A 13979-nucleotide genomic window follows, 5' to 3' on the forward strand; every position below is an offset into this window, starting at 1 on the left:
AAAATAATGTTTGACTGTATCCAAACAAGTTCGCTGGACCGAGGACTGCCCTGTGATGTGTCCAGAGGGTGTGTCAGGGAGCCGGTGTGTTCTGGATTGTTATCCGCTTACTGGTCCCTTACTGGCTTGGCGGGAAAGCTCTGTTTTGCAGGCCCTGTGGAACTATCATGCCACAGCAACTTAAAAAGCAGATTAAGATGGGTATCATGACACAGAGAGATGCACACCTTGCTGTGATGGACTTCTGAAGACTCCAGCCACAGATGCAGGTGAAATGTTAGGAGCAAAAACGACCAGGGTGTGGCCCCGCAACCCAGGAAAACTAAAAAAGGCAAGTAATTTTTATGATGCTGAAATCGACCCAGCGCTCTCCCCTTCCAGATGCGATTTAATTCCAGCAGCACCTTAGAAGCCCTCAAGATTTCCCCCAAGAATGAGTCTTCCAAGAGTCAAAGTTCCCATCATCAGAGAGTTTTAACTCTCAAAAGCTCATACCCTGAAAATCTTTGTGGGCTGCTAAGATTCTTCTGGACTCAAACCTGGCCGTGCTACTGCCAGCCAACACAGTCACCCCTTGTGTTTGGCTGCTATGGGGGGGGGGGGGGACGACTCTCTCCTTACTTTTTTTAAGCAGCTGATCACACATTGAGCAGGGGGTTGTACTAGATGGCTGGTGTGACCCTTCCAACTCTGTGATTCCAGCCACGGTCAACCAATGACCACCCATCAGCCGAGCAGATGCTTCCAGGGCTAAAGACAGCTCAGCTCCTCAGCTCATTTGCATCCATGTGACAATAAACCAGCCAGCGATGCACTGACCATAAATATTATGGAGAGGCAGTGAAGGATTACCTTTTAAAAAGACACCCTTTGGAGCAGGGGTAGTCAACCTGTGGTCCTCCAGATGTCCATGGACTACAATTCCCATGAGCCCCTGTCAGCAAACGCTGGCAGGGGCTCATGGGAATTGTAGTCCATGGACATCTGGAGGACCACAGGTTCACTACCCCAAATACCTTGCAAGAGCTATTGACCCGTTGGGACTACCAGTTACTTTCCTGTACAGGCTTGTGAGGAAAGTGCTTTAAAAATTCCAGAGCTTTAACTACAAGGCTAGAGCTCAGCCAACGGCGGTGTGGATGGATCGTGAGTACGCCAGGGAAGCTTTCTGGGAGCCAGTGGTGGCACTCACCATTTTGATTTCCCAGTTCACGTTCCACTGTTTCATGTTGCTGAAGCGCCACGTCTTGATGGCGTCGCTGGTGCCGGCGTCCATCCGTATCAGCCGGTTGTACGCGATGCCGATGAGCTCCTCTCTCTTTCCTCCTTGGAACCTGCACATTTTATAAAAAGGCAGCCGAGGTCGGTGTTTTGAGGGTCTGAGAGGCCGGAGACACTTTGGATTAAACGGGGAGGCGGTCTGTACTCTTAGGCCTCCCCTCCAAACCACTTGTGGAAGAGGTATCTGTTTTGGAAGAAGCCTGCCCCCTCTCCTTCTGCACATGTGTGCTGAGTGCTTACAACAGATCTATGAATTGACGTTCTCCCAAACACCCTCTTGTTAGCAGCTGTTCTCGGGCAAACTGAGGGCCGTGGCTTCCTTGATGGAGTCAGTCCATCTCACGTTGGGCCTTCCTCTGCATGGAGCTACTATTTTGGAGAGTGGCTGGTGGGGGGAAGGCAAGCTTCCCGCAGGGACTCACACAGAACCACAACTGGTGCATTCCTGCGAGAGGAAATCATTCACCTGGATCTCTGTACCCGAAGCAGAGATGTCAAAGTTTGCATTCAGCTCACCCCTGCTAACCACCCCCCAATGGAATCCAGATGTTTGCAGCCAGGAATCTCCCCTTCCCCCCACCTCCTCCAGCAGGTCAGATGCTGTCTGAGGCACCGGGGAGAGGGGAAGGGGGGCAGGGAAACGCTGAGCTCAGTTCCTGACCGTAAGACGTCAGGCTCCCAGGGCGTCTTTCTGAGGAAAGGTGACATCAATACAAAGAACTGTGTCGGCCAGAGATTCCCAACCAGGGCTCCCTGGAACCATGGGGCTCTGTGAGAGCTCCCCAGCGTCTCCCCGGCCTTTCCCCTCCATCCCGCCTTAATGGACTCGGCCACAGGCAATTCCTGCCAGTGCTGTGAAAGCAGGGACCTGGCCGCTTCCATTGACCCGCGGGTAGCGTTCTCCCGTGGCTCCTGGGAAAGGCAGTGGAGCCTGGACGCCTACTCCTTTCTCCGCCCCACCCCTCCTTGGGCGTGGAAGGGAGGCGTGGCCAGCTGACATCACGTCCGGCCTGGTTCTGGGGCACCTCCAAACCTGAAAATATCTCCGTGGTCAAAAGGTTGAAAAAGGCTCAAGATTCTGCAAAAGGCTCTTCCCGAGCTCAGTTCCACCAAGCTACGACAGGCGGTGCTGCCACAGTGCCTGGCCAGTCAACAGGCCCAACTGTGTCCATCAGGCCACGCTGGCCATTCCCAGCTCTCAGCACACCCAAAGCGGGGAGGCAGAGCCAGAGGCTGCTCCTGGCTGTTCACGCAGAGTCCACCAACCTTGCAATGAAGTGGGTGATGCCGAACTCCGGAAGGGACTGCCAGGCTTGGATGAACCTCATTTTGGCTTCGATGAGACTCATCTGAGCGACGTTCTGATGGGCCTCTAAGATCCTGGCAGTGATCTGCAAGGAGGAGGCACACAGACTTGAGGCCACTGCTCCACCTTGGCATGGAATCCATCCATCCATCCATCCATCCATCCATCCATCCATCCATCCACTCGTCCTCCATCCATCCATCCATCCATCCATCCACTCGTCCTCCATCCATCCACTCGTCCTCCATCCATCCATCCATCCATCCATCCATCCATCCATCCATCCATCCATCCATCCATCCATCCATCCATCCATCCATCCATCATTAAACTTATAGACACCACTCCCGGCCTGGTTAGCTTGTGGCGGTTTACATTAAAAGCGTAAAAACCCAATATCCTCATACAATAACACAACTAATCCAATTGATGGCAGCAACAATTTATACCCAGTCTGCACCCCAACACCACAGCTCTTCTGTTTGCAGTTGTAATGTCTGAATAGAAGTCACTAGGCAATATTGGCCGGGGGGGGGGGTACAGATTACAAAAAAAAAAGAAAAGAAAGATGGAAGGAATCACCACGGAGCATGTAAACACAGAAGGGAGGGGGAAGCACCTTTAAAATGACCCCAAGTTGGTCCTGGACATACTGGTTTCTGTCTGCCCCTTTGTGTTTCTTTTGGAATTTCTGTGTGTCCCAATGTTAATTTCTGACCGCTTCTCCTTCATATACACTGCCACCTCTTAAAAAGCAGAGGAGGCCAGTCTGATTGGTTAAACTGCAGACAACCACTGAACACACACAACAGGGCATAAATGTATGGGGGGGGGGGTTGAGAGTCTGGAGACAATTCTGTGGGAAGAAGCAGCATCTGGGAATGTGCACTTTCCCTTCCCGGTCCTTTTTCCCCTTCAAAAAGAGAGAGGAAAAATTGCTGGGAACTGATTCATGTGCCCTGATATGGACCCCAAATGGCTGCAGAGGTCAACTATTGGCAGAAAGCACAGGAAAAAAGAAAGGTCAAGAAAAACGAGCTGTCGCATGAAAATTAGCTGGTACAAACGCTGAAAGAAGCCCCACACGTCTATTCTGCTAATGATGTGAACATCTTGCTGGGATTCGGATTCGTCAGCACCTCCCATCTAACTTTTAGAAAACTGTTTTCCTCTCGCTCTCATTTCTGGTTTTAAAAAACCCAGAGCTGCGTAGGAAGACTCTGGATTCAAAGGGAACCCTGGACAAAGCCCCTACTGAACGGGGTCCACTGTACTTGGCCTCTCCCAGGACTCGTCTCCCTTTCCCACCCCTGAGGTTTATGTCCTCGGGTTTGCAGCTTTCAAGGGTCTTGCAAAAAAACATGGGATGGGGCAAATCAGCGTGGAGAAAAGTTCAGCCTGGAGAAAAGGAGGTTGAGAGGGGACACGATAGCCCTCTTTAAGTATTTGAAAGGTTGTCACTTGGAGGAGGGCAGGATGCTGTTTCTGTTGGCTGCAGAGGAGAGGACACGCAGTAATGGGTTTAAACTTCAAGTACAACGATATAGGCTAGAAATCAGGAAAAAAATGTTCACAGTCAGAGTAGTTGAGCAGTGGAATAGGCTGCCTAAGGAGGTGGTGAGCTCCCCCTCACTGGCAGTCTTCAAGCAAAGGTTGGATACACACTTTTCTTGGATGCTTTAGGATGCTTCGGGCTGATCCTGCGTTGAGCAGGGGGTTGGACTAGATGGCCTCTATGGCCCCTTCCAACTCTATGATTCTATGATTCTATGAAATCCTCGACCAGCAGCAGTTGGCCGCCTTCACAGCAGCTGTAGGGAAAAGATCAGTCTGCTTGGTGTTGTGTTCTAGAGTTGTTGTTGTTATGTGCGAAGTCATGTCCGACCCATCGCGACCCCGTAGACAATGATCCTCCAGGCCTTCCTGTCCTCTACCATTCCCCAGAGTCCATCTAAGTTTGCACCTACTGCTTCAGTGACTCCATCCAGCCACCTCATTCTCTGTCGTCCCCTTCTTCTTTTGCCCTCAATCACTCCCAGCATTAGGCTCTTCTCCAGGGAGTCCTTCCTTCTCATGAGGTGGCCAAAATATTTGAGTTTCATCTTCAGGATCTGGCCTTCTAAAGAGCAGTCACGGCTGATCTCCTCTAGGACTGACCGGTTTGTTCTCCTTGCAGTCCAAGGGACTCGCAAGAGTCTTCTCCAGCACCACAGTTCAAAAGCCTCAATTCTTTGACGCTCGGCCTTCCTTATGGTCCAACTTTTGCAGCCATACATTGCAACTGGGAAGACCATAGCCTTGACTAAACGCACTTTTGTTGGCAGGGTGATGTCTCTGCTTTTTAGGATGCTGTCTAGATTTGCCATAGCTTTCCTACCCAGGAGCAAGCGTCTTTTAATTTCTTTGCTGCAGTCCCCATCTGCAGTGATCTTGGAGCCCAGGAAAATAAAATCTGTCACTATCTCCATTTCTTCCCCTTCTATTTGCCAGGAATTGAGAGGGCCGGATGCCATGATCTTTGTTTTCTTGATGTTGAGTTTCAAGCCAACTTTTGCACTCTCCTCCTTCACCCGCATCAACAGGCTCTTTAGTTCCTCTTCACTTTCTGCCATTAGAGTGGTATCATCTGCATATCTGAGGTTGTTGATATTTCTCCCTGCAATCTTGATCCCAATTTGTGACTCTTCTAATCCCGCATTTCTCATGATGTGCTCTGCATACAAGTTAAATAGGCAAGGTGACAGTATACAGCCTTGCCGAACTCCTTTCTCAATTTTGAACCAGTCAGTGATTCCATGTTCAGTTCTCACTGTTGCTTCTTGACCTGCATATAAATTTCTCAAGAAACAAATAAGATGCTCTGGTATTCCCATCTCTTTAAGAACTTGCCACAATTTGTTGTGCTCCACACAATCAAAGGCTTTAGCATAGTCAATGAAGCAGAAGTAGACGTTCTTCTGGTACTCCCTAGCTTTCTCCATGATCCAGCGTATGTTGGCAATTTGATCTCTTAGTTCCTCTGCCTCTTCGAAATCCTGCCTGTACTTCTGGAAGTTCTCGGTCCACATATTGCTGGAGCCTAGCTTGTAGGATTTTGAGCATAACTTTGCTAGCATGAGAAATTAGTGCAATGGTGCGGTAGTTTGAACATTCTTTGGCATTGCCCTTCTTTGGGATTGGAATGTAAACTGACCTTTTCCAATCCTGTGGCCATTGTTGAGTTTTCCAAATTTGCTGGCATATTGAGTGTAGCACTTTTACTGCATCGTCCTTTAAGATTTTGAATAGTTCAACTGGAATGCTGTCACTACCACTAGCTTTATTGTTGCTCAGACTTCCTAAGGCCCATTTGACTTCACATTCCAGGATGTCTGGCTCCAGGTCAGTAACTACCCCATTGTGGTCATCAGGGATGTTAAGCTCACTCTTGTATAGTTCTTCTGTATAATTTTGCCACCTTCGTTTAATCTCTTCTGCTTCTGTGAGGTCCCTACCATTTTGGTCCCTTATCATACCCATCTCTGCATGAAACGTTCTCTTCATATCTCCAATTTTCTTGAAAAGTTCTCTGGTCCTCCCGATTCTATTGTTTTCTTCTATTTGTTTGCACTGTTCATTTAAGAAGGCATTCTTATCTCTTCTAGCTTTTCTCTGGAATTCTGCATTCAATTGGGTGTATCTTTCTCTTTCTCCCTTGCCTTTCACTTCCCTTCTCTCCTTAGCTATTTGTAAAGCTTCCTCAGACATCCATTTTGATTTCTTGCATTTCTTTTTCTTTGGGATGGTTTTAGTTGCTACCTCTTGTACAATGTTGCGAACCTCCGTCCATAGTTCTTCAGGCACTCTGTCTATCAGATCTAATTCCTTAAATCTATTTGTCACCTCCACTGTGTATTCGTCGGGGATATTTAGTTCATACCTGAGTGGCCTAGTGCTTTTCCCTACTTTCTTCAATTTAAGCCTAAATTTTGCAACAAGAAGCTCATGATCTGAACCACAATCAGCTCCTGGTCTTGTTTTTATTGACTGGATAGAACTTTTCCATCTTTGGCTGCAGAGCACATAGTCAATCTGATTTCTGTGTTGACCGTCTGGTGATGTCCATGTGTAGAGTCGTCTCTTGGGTTGCTGGAAAAGAGTGTTTGCTATGACCATTGTATTCTCTTGACAACATTCTACCAGCCTGTGTCCTGCTTCATTTTGTACTCCAAGGCTAAACTTGCCTGTTATCCCGGTTATCTTTTGGCTTCCTACTTTAGCATTCCAATCCCCCATGATGATAAGCACATCATTTTTGGGCGTTGCTTCTATAAGGTGTTGTAGGGCTTCATAGAACTGATCAACTTCATCCTCTTCAGCAGCAGTGGTTGGGGCATAGACCTGGACACTGTGATGTTGAATGGTTTGCCTTGGATTCGAACTGAGATCATTCTGTCATTTTGGGGATTGTATCCCAAGACTGCTTTTCCTACTCTCTTATTGATTATGAAGGCTACTCCATTTCTTCTGCGAGATTCTTGTCCACAGTAGTATACCTGATGGTCATCTGAATTAAATTCACCCATTCCTGTCCATTTTAGTTCACTGATTCCTAAAATGTCGATGTTCAGTCTTCTCATTTCTTGTTTAACCACATCCAGCTTGCCTTGATTCATGTTCTAGAGTAGCAGCTTCTAATTTGGTGAGCAGTGTCTGATTCCCGCTCCTCCACAGGCAGCCAGTTGGGTAGCCTTGGGCTTGTCACAGGCCTGATAGTGCTGTTCTCACAGAGAAGTCCTGTCATAGCTGACTCAGCCCCACCCCCCCACAGGTTGTCTGTTGTGGGGAGAGGAAGGGGAAGGCGACTGGAAGCCACTTTGAGACTCCTTCGGGTAGGGAAAAGCGGCATATAAGAACCAACTCTTCTTCCTCTTCAGTAATCTCAGGGCTCTCTCAGCCTCCCCTCCCTCACAGGGTGTCTGTTGTGGGGAGAGGAAAGGGAAGGCGATTGGAAGCCACTTTGAGCCTCCTTCGGGTAGGGAAAAGCGGCATATAAGAACCAACTCTTCTTCCTCTTCAGTAATCTCAGGGCTCTCTCAGCCTCCCCTCCCTCACAGGGTGCCTGTTGTGGGGAGAGGAAGGGGAAGGCGAATGGAAGCTGCTTGGAGACTCCATTGGATAGAGAAAAGCGGCATATAAGAACCAACTCTTCTTCTTCAGTAATCTCAGGGCTCTCTCAGCCTCCCCTCCCTCTCAGGGCATCTGTTGTGGGGACAGGAAAGGGAAGCCAATTGTAAGCCACTTTGAGACTCCTCCTTTGTGTAGAGAAAAGTGGTATATAAGAACCAACTCTTCTTCTTTATCATCCTTAGACCGAGACTTATTGCTCAATCAAAATGGCACGGTTGCAGCTATGCAACTTTCCACTCACCTGTGTCAGGTAACAAGGGCCTCCAAGTGAGCAGTGGGTTGGTGACGTACCTTCTCCTCTCACAGTTTGCCTGCTTGTGCCTACCACTGAGGAGCTGCCCAGCTGCTTAGAGCTGCAAATGGTAGCCTTTTCCAACATGGTAAATTCACTCCTTCCTTGGCCTTCTGCCCTTAGACGTCTATAGCCCTTGACGAGCCCAAAGGATTCATGTGTGCTACTATGTGGTCTCACTACAGTGGCTGCCGCTCCCTGTCTTCTGACCCTGGAGAGGGCTTTTTTGTGTGTGTTTATTTGGATACCTTCATGATCTACCCCCCCCCCCCCAATCCTTATTTTCTTTCTACGAAATCGTAAGCCAGCAAGCAGGCCTGTTTGTTCTTCTGGCTGCTACTGACAGTGCCTACGTGCTTCCGTGATTCATATGAATTATTGTAACTACTTGGGCATAGCAGAGGCCGCTAGAATAGTCCCGTAAGCAACGTGCTACAGGGACTCACATCAACGTGACGGTGGTTTTATTTATGTCAGGGGTGGCCTGCCTTTCTCCCTGAGACTCAAGGCAGACCACAAGCTGTCCGCTGCCATGTTGTCCCTCCAAACGGGGGAAGGAAAACTCCGTCTACCTTATGTTACTGCTTATCTTGAGTTTTCGATTTGCCGGGTGGCCTTCTTGAACTTTTCGTAGTTCAGTTTGGACTTTCCTGTTTGAGTTATGCTGATAAAGAACTGATTTCTCCTAAGCGGAGGAAAGACAGCTGGAGGAAGGGCACTGCAGTCCCTCCTTTTATGCTGGAAAAGGCGGAAAACGGTATGGTGGATGGAAGGAGTGCCCTCTAGAGGGGCTGGCAGGGGCTCATGGGAATTGTAGTAATGGGTTTAAACTACAAGTACAACGATGTAGGCTAGATATCAGGAAAACGTTTTTCACAGTCAGAGTCGTTCAGCAGTGGAATAGGCTGCCTAAGGAGGTGGTGAGCTCCCCCTCACTGGCAGTCTTCAAGCAAAGGTTGGATACACAATTTTCTTGGATGCTTTAGGATGCTTAGGGCTAATCCTGCGTTGAGCAGGGGGTTGGACTAGATGGCCTGTATGGCCCCTTCCAACTCTATGATTCTATGATTCCAAATTTTCCCAGTCAGAGTAGTTCAGCAGTGGAATAGGCTGCCTAAGGAGGTGGTGAGCTCCCCCTCACTGGCAGTCTTCAAGCAAAGGTTGGATACACAATTTTCTTGGATGCTTTAGGATGCTTTGGGCTGATCCTGTGTTGAGCAGGGGGTTGGACTAGATGGCCTGTATGGCCCCTTCCAACTCTATGATTCTATGATTCCAAATTTTCCCAGTCAGAGTAGTTCAGCAGTGGAATAGGCTGCCTAAGGAGGTGGTGAGCTCCCCCTCACTGGCAGTCTTCGAGCAAAGGCTGGAGACACACTTTTCTTGGATGCTTTAGGATGCTTAGGGCTGATCCTGCGTTGAGCAGGTGGTTGGACTAGATGGCCTGTATGGCCCCTTCCAACTCTATGATTCTATGACATCTGGAGGGCCGCAGTTTAACTACCCCTGCTCTAGAGTTTCTGAGCTTCAAAATCTCTCCATGGTAGACCTGCGCATGTGCAGCAATCCATGTGGCGCTACACAGATACCACAACGATGACCAACTACTGTAGCACTGTGCCATGGAAACCGTGCACAGCGGCCAAGGGCAGTCTCCCTTTCCTGTTTGCATGAGAAGGGATGCAGCATAAAATCCGTGGAGCCCCTGGATGCATTTCTGAATTGGCTTTTCCAGCAGCCCCCTTTCCCTGCTTCTAGGTTACCAACAGAGCCGTCTTAAGGTGCTGATTTTGGGTTGCTGACACTTACCAAGTCTCTTATATAGCCTGGCTGCAAAGGCGAAGGAAAGGAAAGGAAGCATCAAGGAAAGGAAAGAAATAAAAAAGGCAAATCAGAAATATGGCCACAAAGCAAAGGGAGGAAATGTGCAAATTATCAACAATAATAATAAAAAGGTATGAGCCGATTAAAAGAAATAAGAAACTCAAATTTTCATATAATTCTCCCGGGGAGAAAAAAGAAAAGTAGCGAGAGATGAACGTAAGCATGAGAAAGAGAGCGGAGGAGAATGGCAAAGCTGTCCATTGTTAGGAGGCCAGAGTCCCTCACCGGGACGGCCCAGGCTAGCCCCACCTCATCAGACCTTGGAAGCTGAGCAGCGTCAGCCCTGGTTAGTATTTGGATGGGAGACCACCAGGGGACACCAGAGTCTTTAGGCAGAGGCAGGCCATGGCAAGCCACTCTGAACGCCACTTGCCTTGGAAACCTTACGAGGTTGCCATAAGTCAGCTGTGATATGCCGGGACTTTCCACCACCACCGGACTCTTCTTCATGGCCGACAAACTCACTTCTGAAGCAAGCAAGCTTTGAAGCCAGGGGTGGCCAAGTGTGGCTCTACAGATGTCTGTGGACTACAGTTACCATAAGCCCCTGTCAGCAGGGCCAATTGACAGGGGCTCGTGGTAACTGGAGCCACAGTTTGGCCACCCCTGAACTAAGCCCTCATAAAGTCTGAATTTATTGGAAATGAAACAGAAAAAAAAAAAACGAAAGAAAAAAAGTGAAAAGCGTGAAAAAAGATCAGATATAAGGACCCCGACAGAAATAAGGTTAATGCTGAAATTAGGCTTCTCTGGCTTGTACATTCCAAATCCATATAAGAAATATTTTTTCCCATGGTGACCCATCTATCAAGATAAATAACAAAAAGGCAATACAATCACTTGTCCTTGGTTTTGCACGGATTTTAAAAATTCCAGTGTCACAAACAACCGCAACATGCAGATCAGTTGCAAACCAACCCCCGACCCCCCCCCCCCCAAAGCATGTTTTTTGCGTGGCCCTCCATGCCAAATACATGCCTCCCTGCCTTTCAGGGAAAAACAGAACACATCAAAACAGAACACATCTGGCAATCCAGCACAGCAGACCCTTAAAAAGCACTCCCGGGAACTGCAGGCCACAATTCCAGTAAACATTTTTCACGTTTTAAGACGTGAACTGGATTAAGGCAGGAAAATTACTACAAAGATGAAAATCGCATTAAAGCTGTGCAAGACCAGTTCAGAAAAGCCTTCTCGGACACCGCAAGCAGGGGCGTGTTAGGGGGCTCTTTGCTGTGGTTCATCAAGTCCTTTTGTACTATTTATTTATTGGGCTTATATACCATCCTTCTCGCTCAGATTGGTTCACAAAAATCTTCAAATTAAACTTATGCAGAACAATGTATAGTTTAAAACCTTTTAGGCCCTGGCCCCAGCCTGGTGGAAGGAGCTCCCGGAAGAACTACGGGCCCTGTTGGGGCTAGCACAGTTCCGCAGGGCCTGCAAGACAGAGCTCTTCCACCAGGCTGAATGGGCAGCATGGCCCCTCCTTAAGGGCTCCCTATGACATCACTCCTGTTATAGGGAGCTAACCTTCTGATGCTATTGCTAAAGCACTCTTACAAAGAGAAATTGAACACTGTAGAGTTAAAACAACATGCTCGCGGGGGTGGCCAAAGGGAGGCTCTCCAGATGCCCACGGACTACAATTTCCTTGAGCCCCTATCAGAATCTGGGATCTTTGGCTGAGATACAAGGTTTTTGCTGGACACCTGGAATAAACAATCTTCCAATCTCTTCAGTCAGAGGGCTGATCACCTATAGAGATGGGTTATTGAAGAGAACACTGCTCAGGTTTTCTCAACCAGGTTTTCCTGAAACCCTGGGATTTCTTGATGGCCCTGGAAGGGTTTCCCAAATGGGTAGGACTAATCAATTTTAAACAGATTTTTAAAATCTGTTACACATTTATCAGGTGATATGACAATAAAGGTCATGGTCACCCCTCCCAAAATGGCCAATGATGGGCCTGGAGGGGGTGGGAAGGGGAGGGCCCTCGGGTGGGCATGTACCCAGTTCTGCTTCCCAGCCATATTCTGCACCATCATGCCCCTTCTGGGTTTTTTTGAAGTCTGACGAAAGTTTCAGGGGGTTCTCAATGGTGAGAAAGGCCGATCCAGCTCCATGCCTTATAATCATAGAATCATAGAATTGGAAGGGACCTCCTGGGTCATCTAGTCCAACCCCCTGCACAGTGCAGGACACTCAGAATCATCTCGCTCACCCACTGTCACCTGCCACCCCCTTGAGCCTTCCCAGAATCAGCCTCTCCTTCAGATGGCTCTCCAGCCTCTGCTTAAAAATTTCCTTAGGTTAACGCACTGCTTCAGGACAGGCCAAGAGACTGTCAGTTCCCACATGTCTGTTGCAAAAGGAATGCTTCCCTTTTGCGGCATGGGAGTTCAACCATGACACCCCTGCCAATCAGAAGAGATAGCCCGGGGGCTTCGCTAGCCAACGGCAACATCAGCTTCTGCAGCCGGCTGTCTAGTTTAGAGAGTTAAATCTGGGCTCTGGACTAGAAAGCAAAAAGTCGGGAGGAAATCTAGTTTCCCTGCTCAAAACAAGTCCAAACACACCACAAGTGCTCCCTTTAACGAACTGCAGACGCCGTGCATTCCTCCAGCAGATGCACCAGAGCTTCTGCAGCGGCCGCTCTTTCTGCTCACGGCATACTCCCCGCATTCTACGGATTCCACCACGGCAGCGTCTCCTCCGCTCCGCACGAACCCCCACGCTGCGTGGCCTCGTGGGATGAATGCTGAGCTTCCAAAGTCTAAGCCTGGGATTCTCGGCCAAGACTCTCTGGAGCCCCAGGGCTCCCTGAGAGATCTCCACTGGCTCCTCAGCCTTCCTGCCTTAAGGGATCTGGCATGGCAGTGGAAGTGGTGGCCCTGCATGGTGACCGTGCCTGGGAGAAGGGGCGGTGCCCGGATGCCTACTCCTCCCTCAAACTGCCTCCTTTCTCCCGCTCTTTGGGCGTGGCTCGCTGGCATCACTGCTGACCTGATTCTGGGACTTCTCCAAGCCCGAAGCGTATTTCAGGGGCTCCTCCAGGGTCAAAAGGCTGAAAAAGAGTGGCATAAGCCAGTGGTCCCCGGTGCCGGGCTGCGAAGGCCATGGTGCCGGGCCGCGGCTCCCTCTCCCCGCCTCCCCGCAGTAAAAAACTTCCCAGGCCGCAAGCTTGCGGCCTGGGAAGCTTCTTACTGCGGGAGGGCGGGGATAGGGAATCAGGGCCGCACTGCGCATACGCGGCTGGGCTGCGCATGTGCCATGCGCGGCCGAAATCGTGCATGTGTGGCACTTTTGCGCATGCGTGGGCGGGGCAGTTGCCCTGCTGGTCCCCAGCCTCAGAAAGGTTGGGGACCACTGGCATAAGCAATCCCACAAACACAAGCTCAGCGGGGTAGCTGAGTGATCTCGCTAGCCTGTGGAGAGTAAAGTGCTGATTTCGTTACACCGTTTTCCATCAATGGTCTTTCTCTGTCTGTCTGTCTGTCTGTCTGTCTGGTTGTCAGGACGGCTTTCCGTCATTTCCCGTTCGTCCAGCCAGCAGCAATGCCAAATGACATCATAAGATCTGCCCCCTTTCCCCGAGTCTGTGCTTTCTATGCTCGGGCCTGCAGTATTCCGAAGGTTATAATTTTGCTATGTGGATAATGTCTCCTCCGTTGCACAGGCCATAATGGCTCTTTCAGAGAATAAACGCAGGCTATAAAAAACGGAACGCTTTGTGGCCAGGAAGTGGTCATGCTGTGCCAAGAAAGGATCCCTCCCTCCCTTCTTCTGAGTAGCTCTCTCCCTTCTCCAGTGTTTGGAGTAGATCAGACACCAGCGCTGCCCTCCAAGTAGCAATTAAGCAGGTTTCAAAAGATCTGCCAAGCCGTCCTTTATGCAATTGGTGCTCTGTGCTGCCTTTCGCTACCCTGTGCTGATCTAGCAAGAGGCCCTGAGGCCCAGAGGGCGTGGTCCTAAGCAGGTCTATGAAGATGGAAGTCCCGCTTTAGTCAACAGGGCTCTCTCCCTGGAAAACGGTGGCAGTTCTGC

At 49.4% G+C, this 13979-nt stretch overlaps 1 protein-coding gene across 7 annotated transcripts in view; it reads right to left on the reverse strand.

Moving 5' to 3' along the window:
- Positions 1 to 13979, reverse strand: part of FERMT2 (FERM domain containing kindlin 2) — a 126259-nt gene that overhangs the window by 2415 nt on the left and 109865 nt on the right. For 5 of the 7 annotated variants that reach the window (XM_077324072.1, XM_077324066.1, XM_077324068.1 and 2 more), the window contains 3 exons: positions 9858 to 9878; positions 2548 to 2672; positions 1193 to 1334 (listed from right to left, as the gene is read on the reverse strand). In XM_077324072.1, the coding sequence (XP_077180187.1) occupies positions 1193 to 1334; positions 2548 to 2672; positions 9858 to 9878 (288 nt within the window). The remainder of the gene's footprint in view (positions 1 to 1192; positions 1335 to 2547; positions 2673 to 9857; positions 9879 to 13979) is intronic. The other 2 variants (XM_077324067.1, XM_077324069.1) reach the window with 1 other exon arrangement.

Source organism: Paroedura picta, chromosome 2, assembly GCF_049243985.1.
Source record: "Paroedura picta isolate Pp20150507F chromosome 2, Ppicta_v3.0, whole genome shotgun sequence".
Taxonomy (NCBI): domain Eukaryota; kingdom Metazoa; phylum Chordata; class Lepidosauria; order Squamata; family Gekkonidae; genus Paroedura; species Paroedura picta.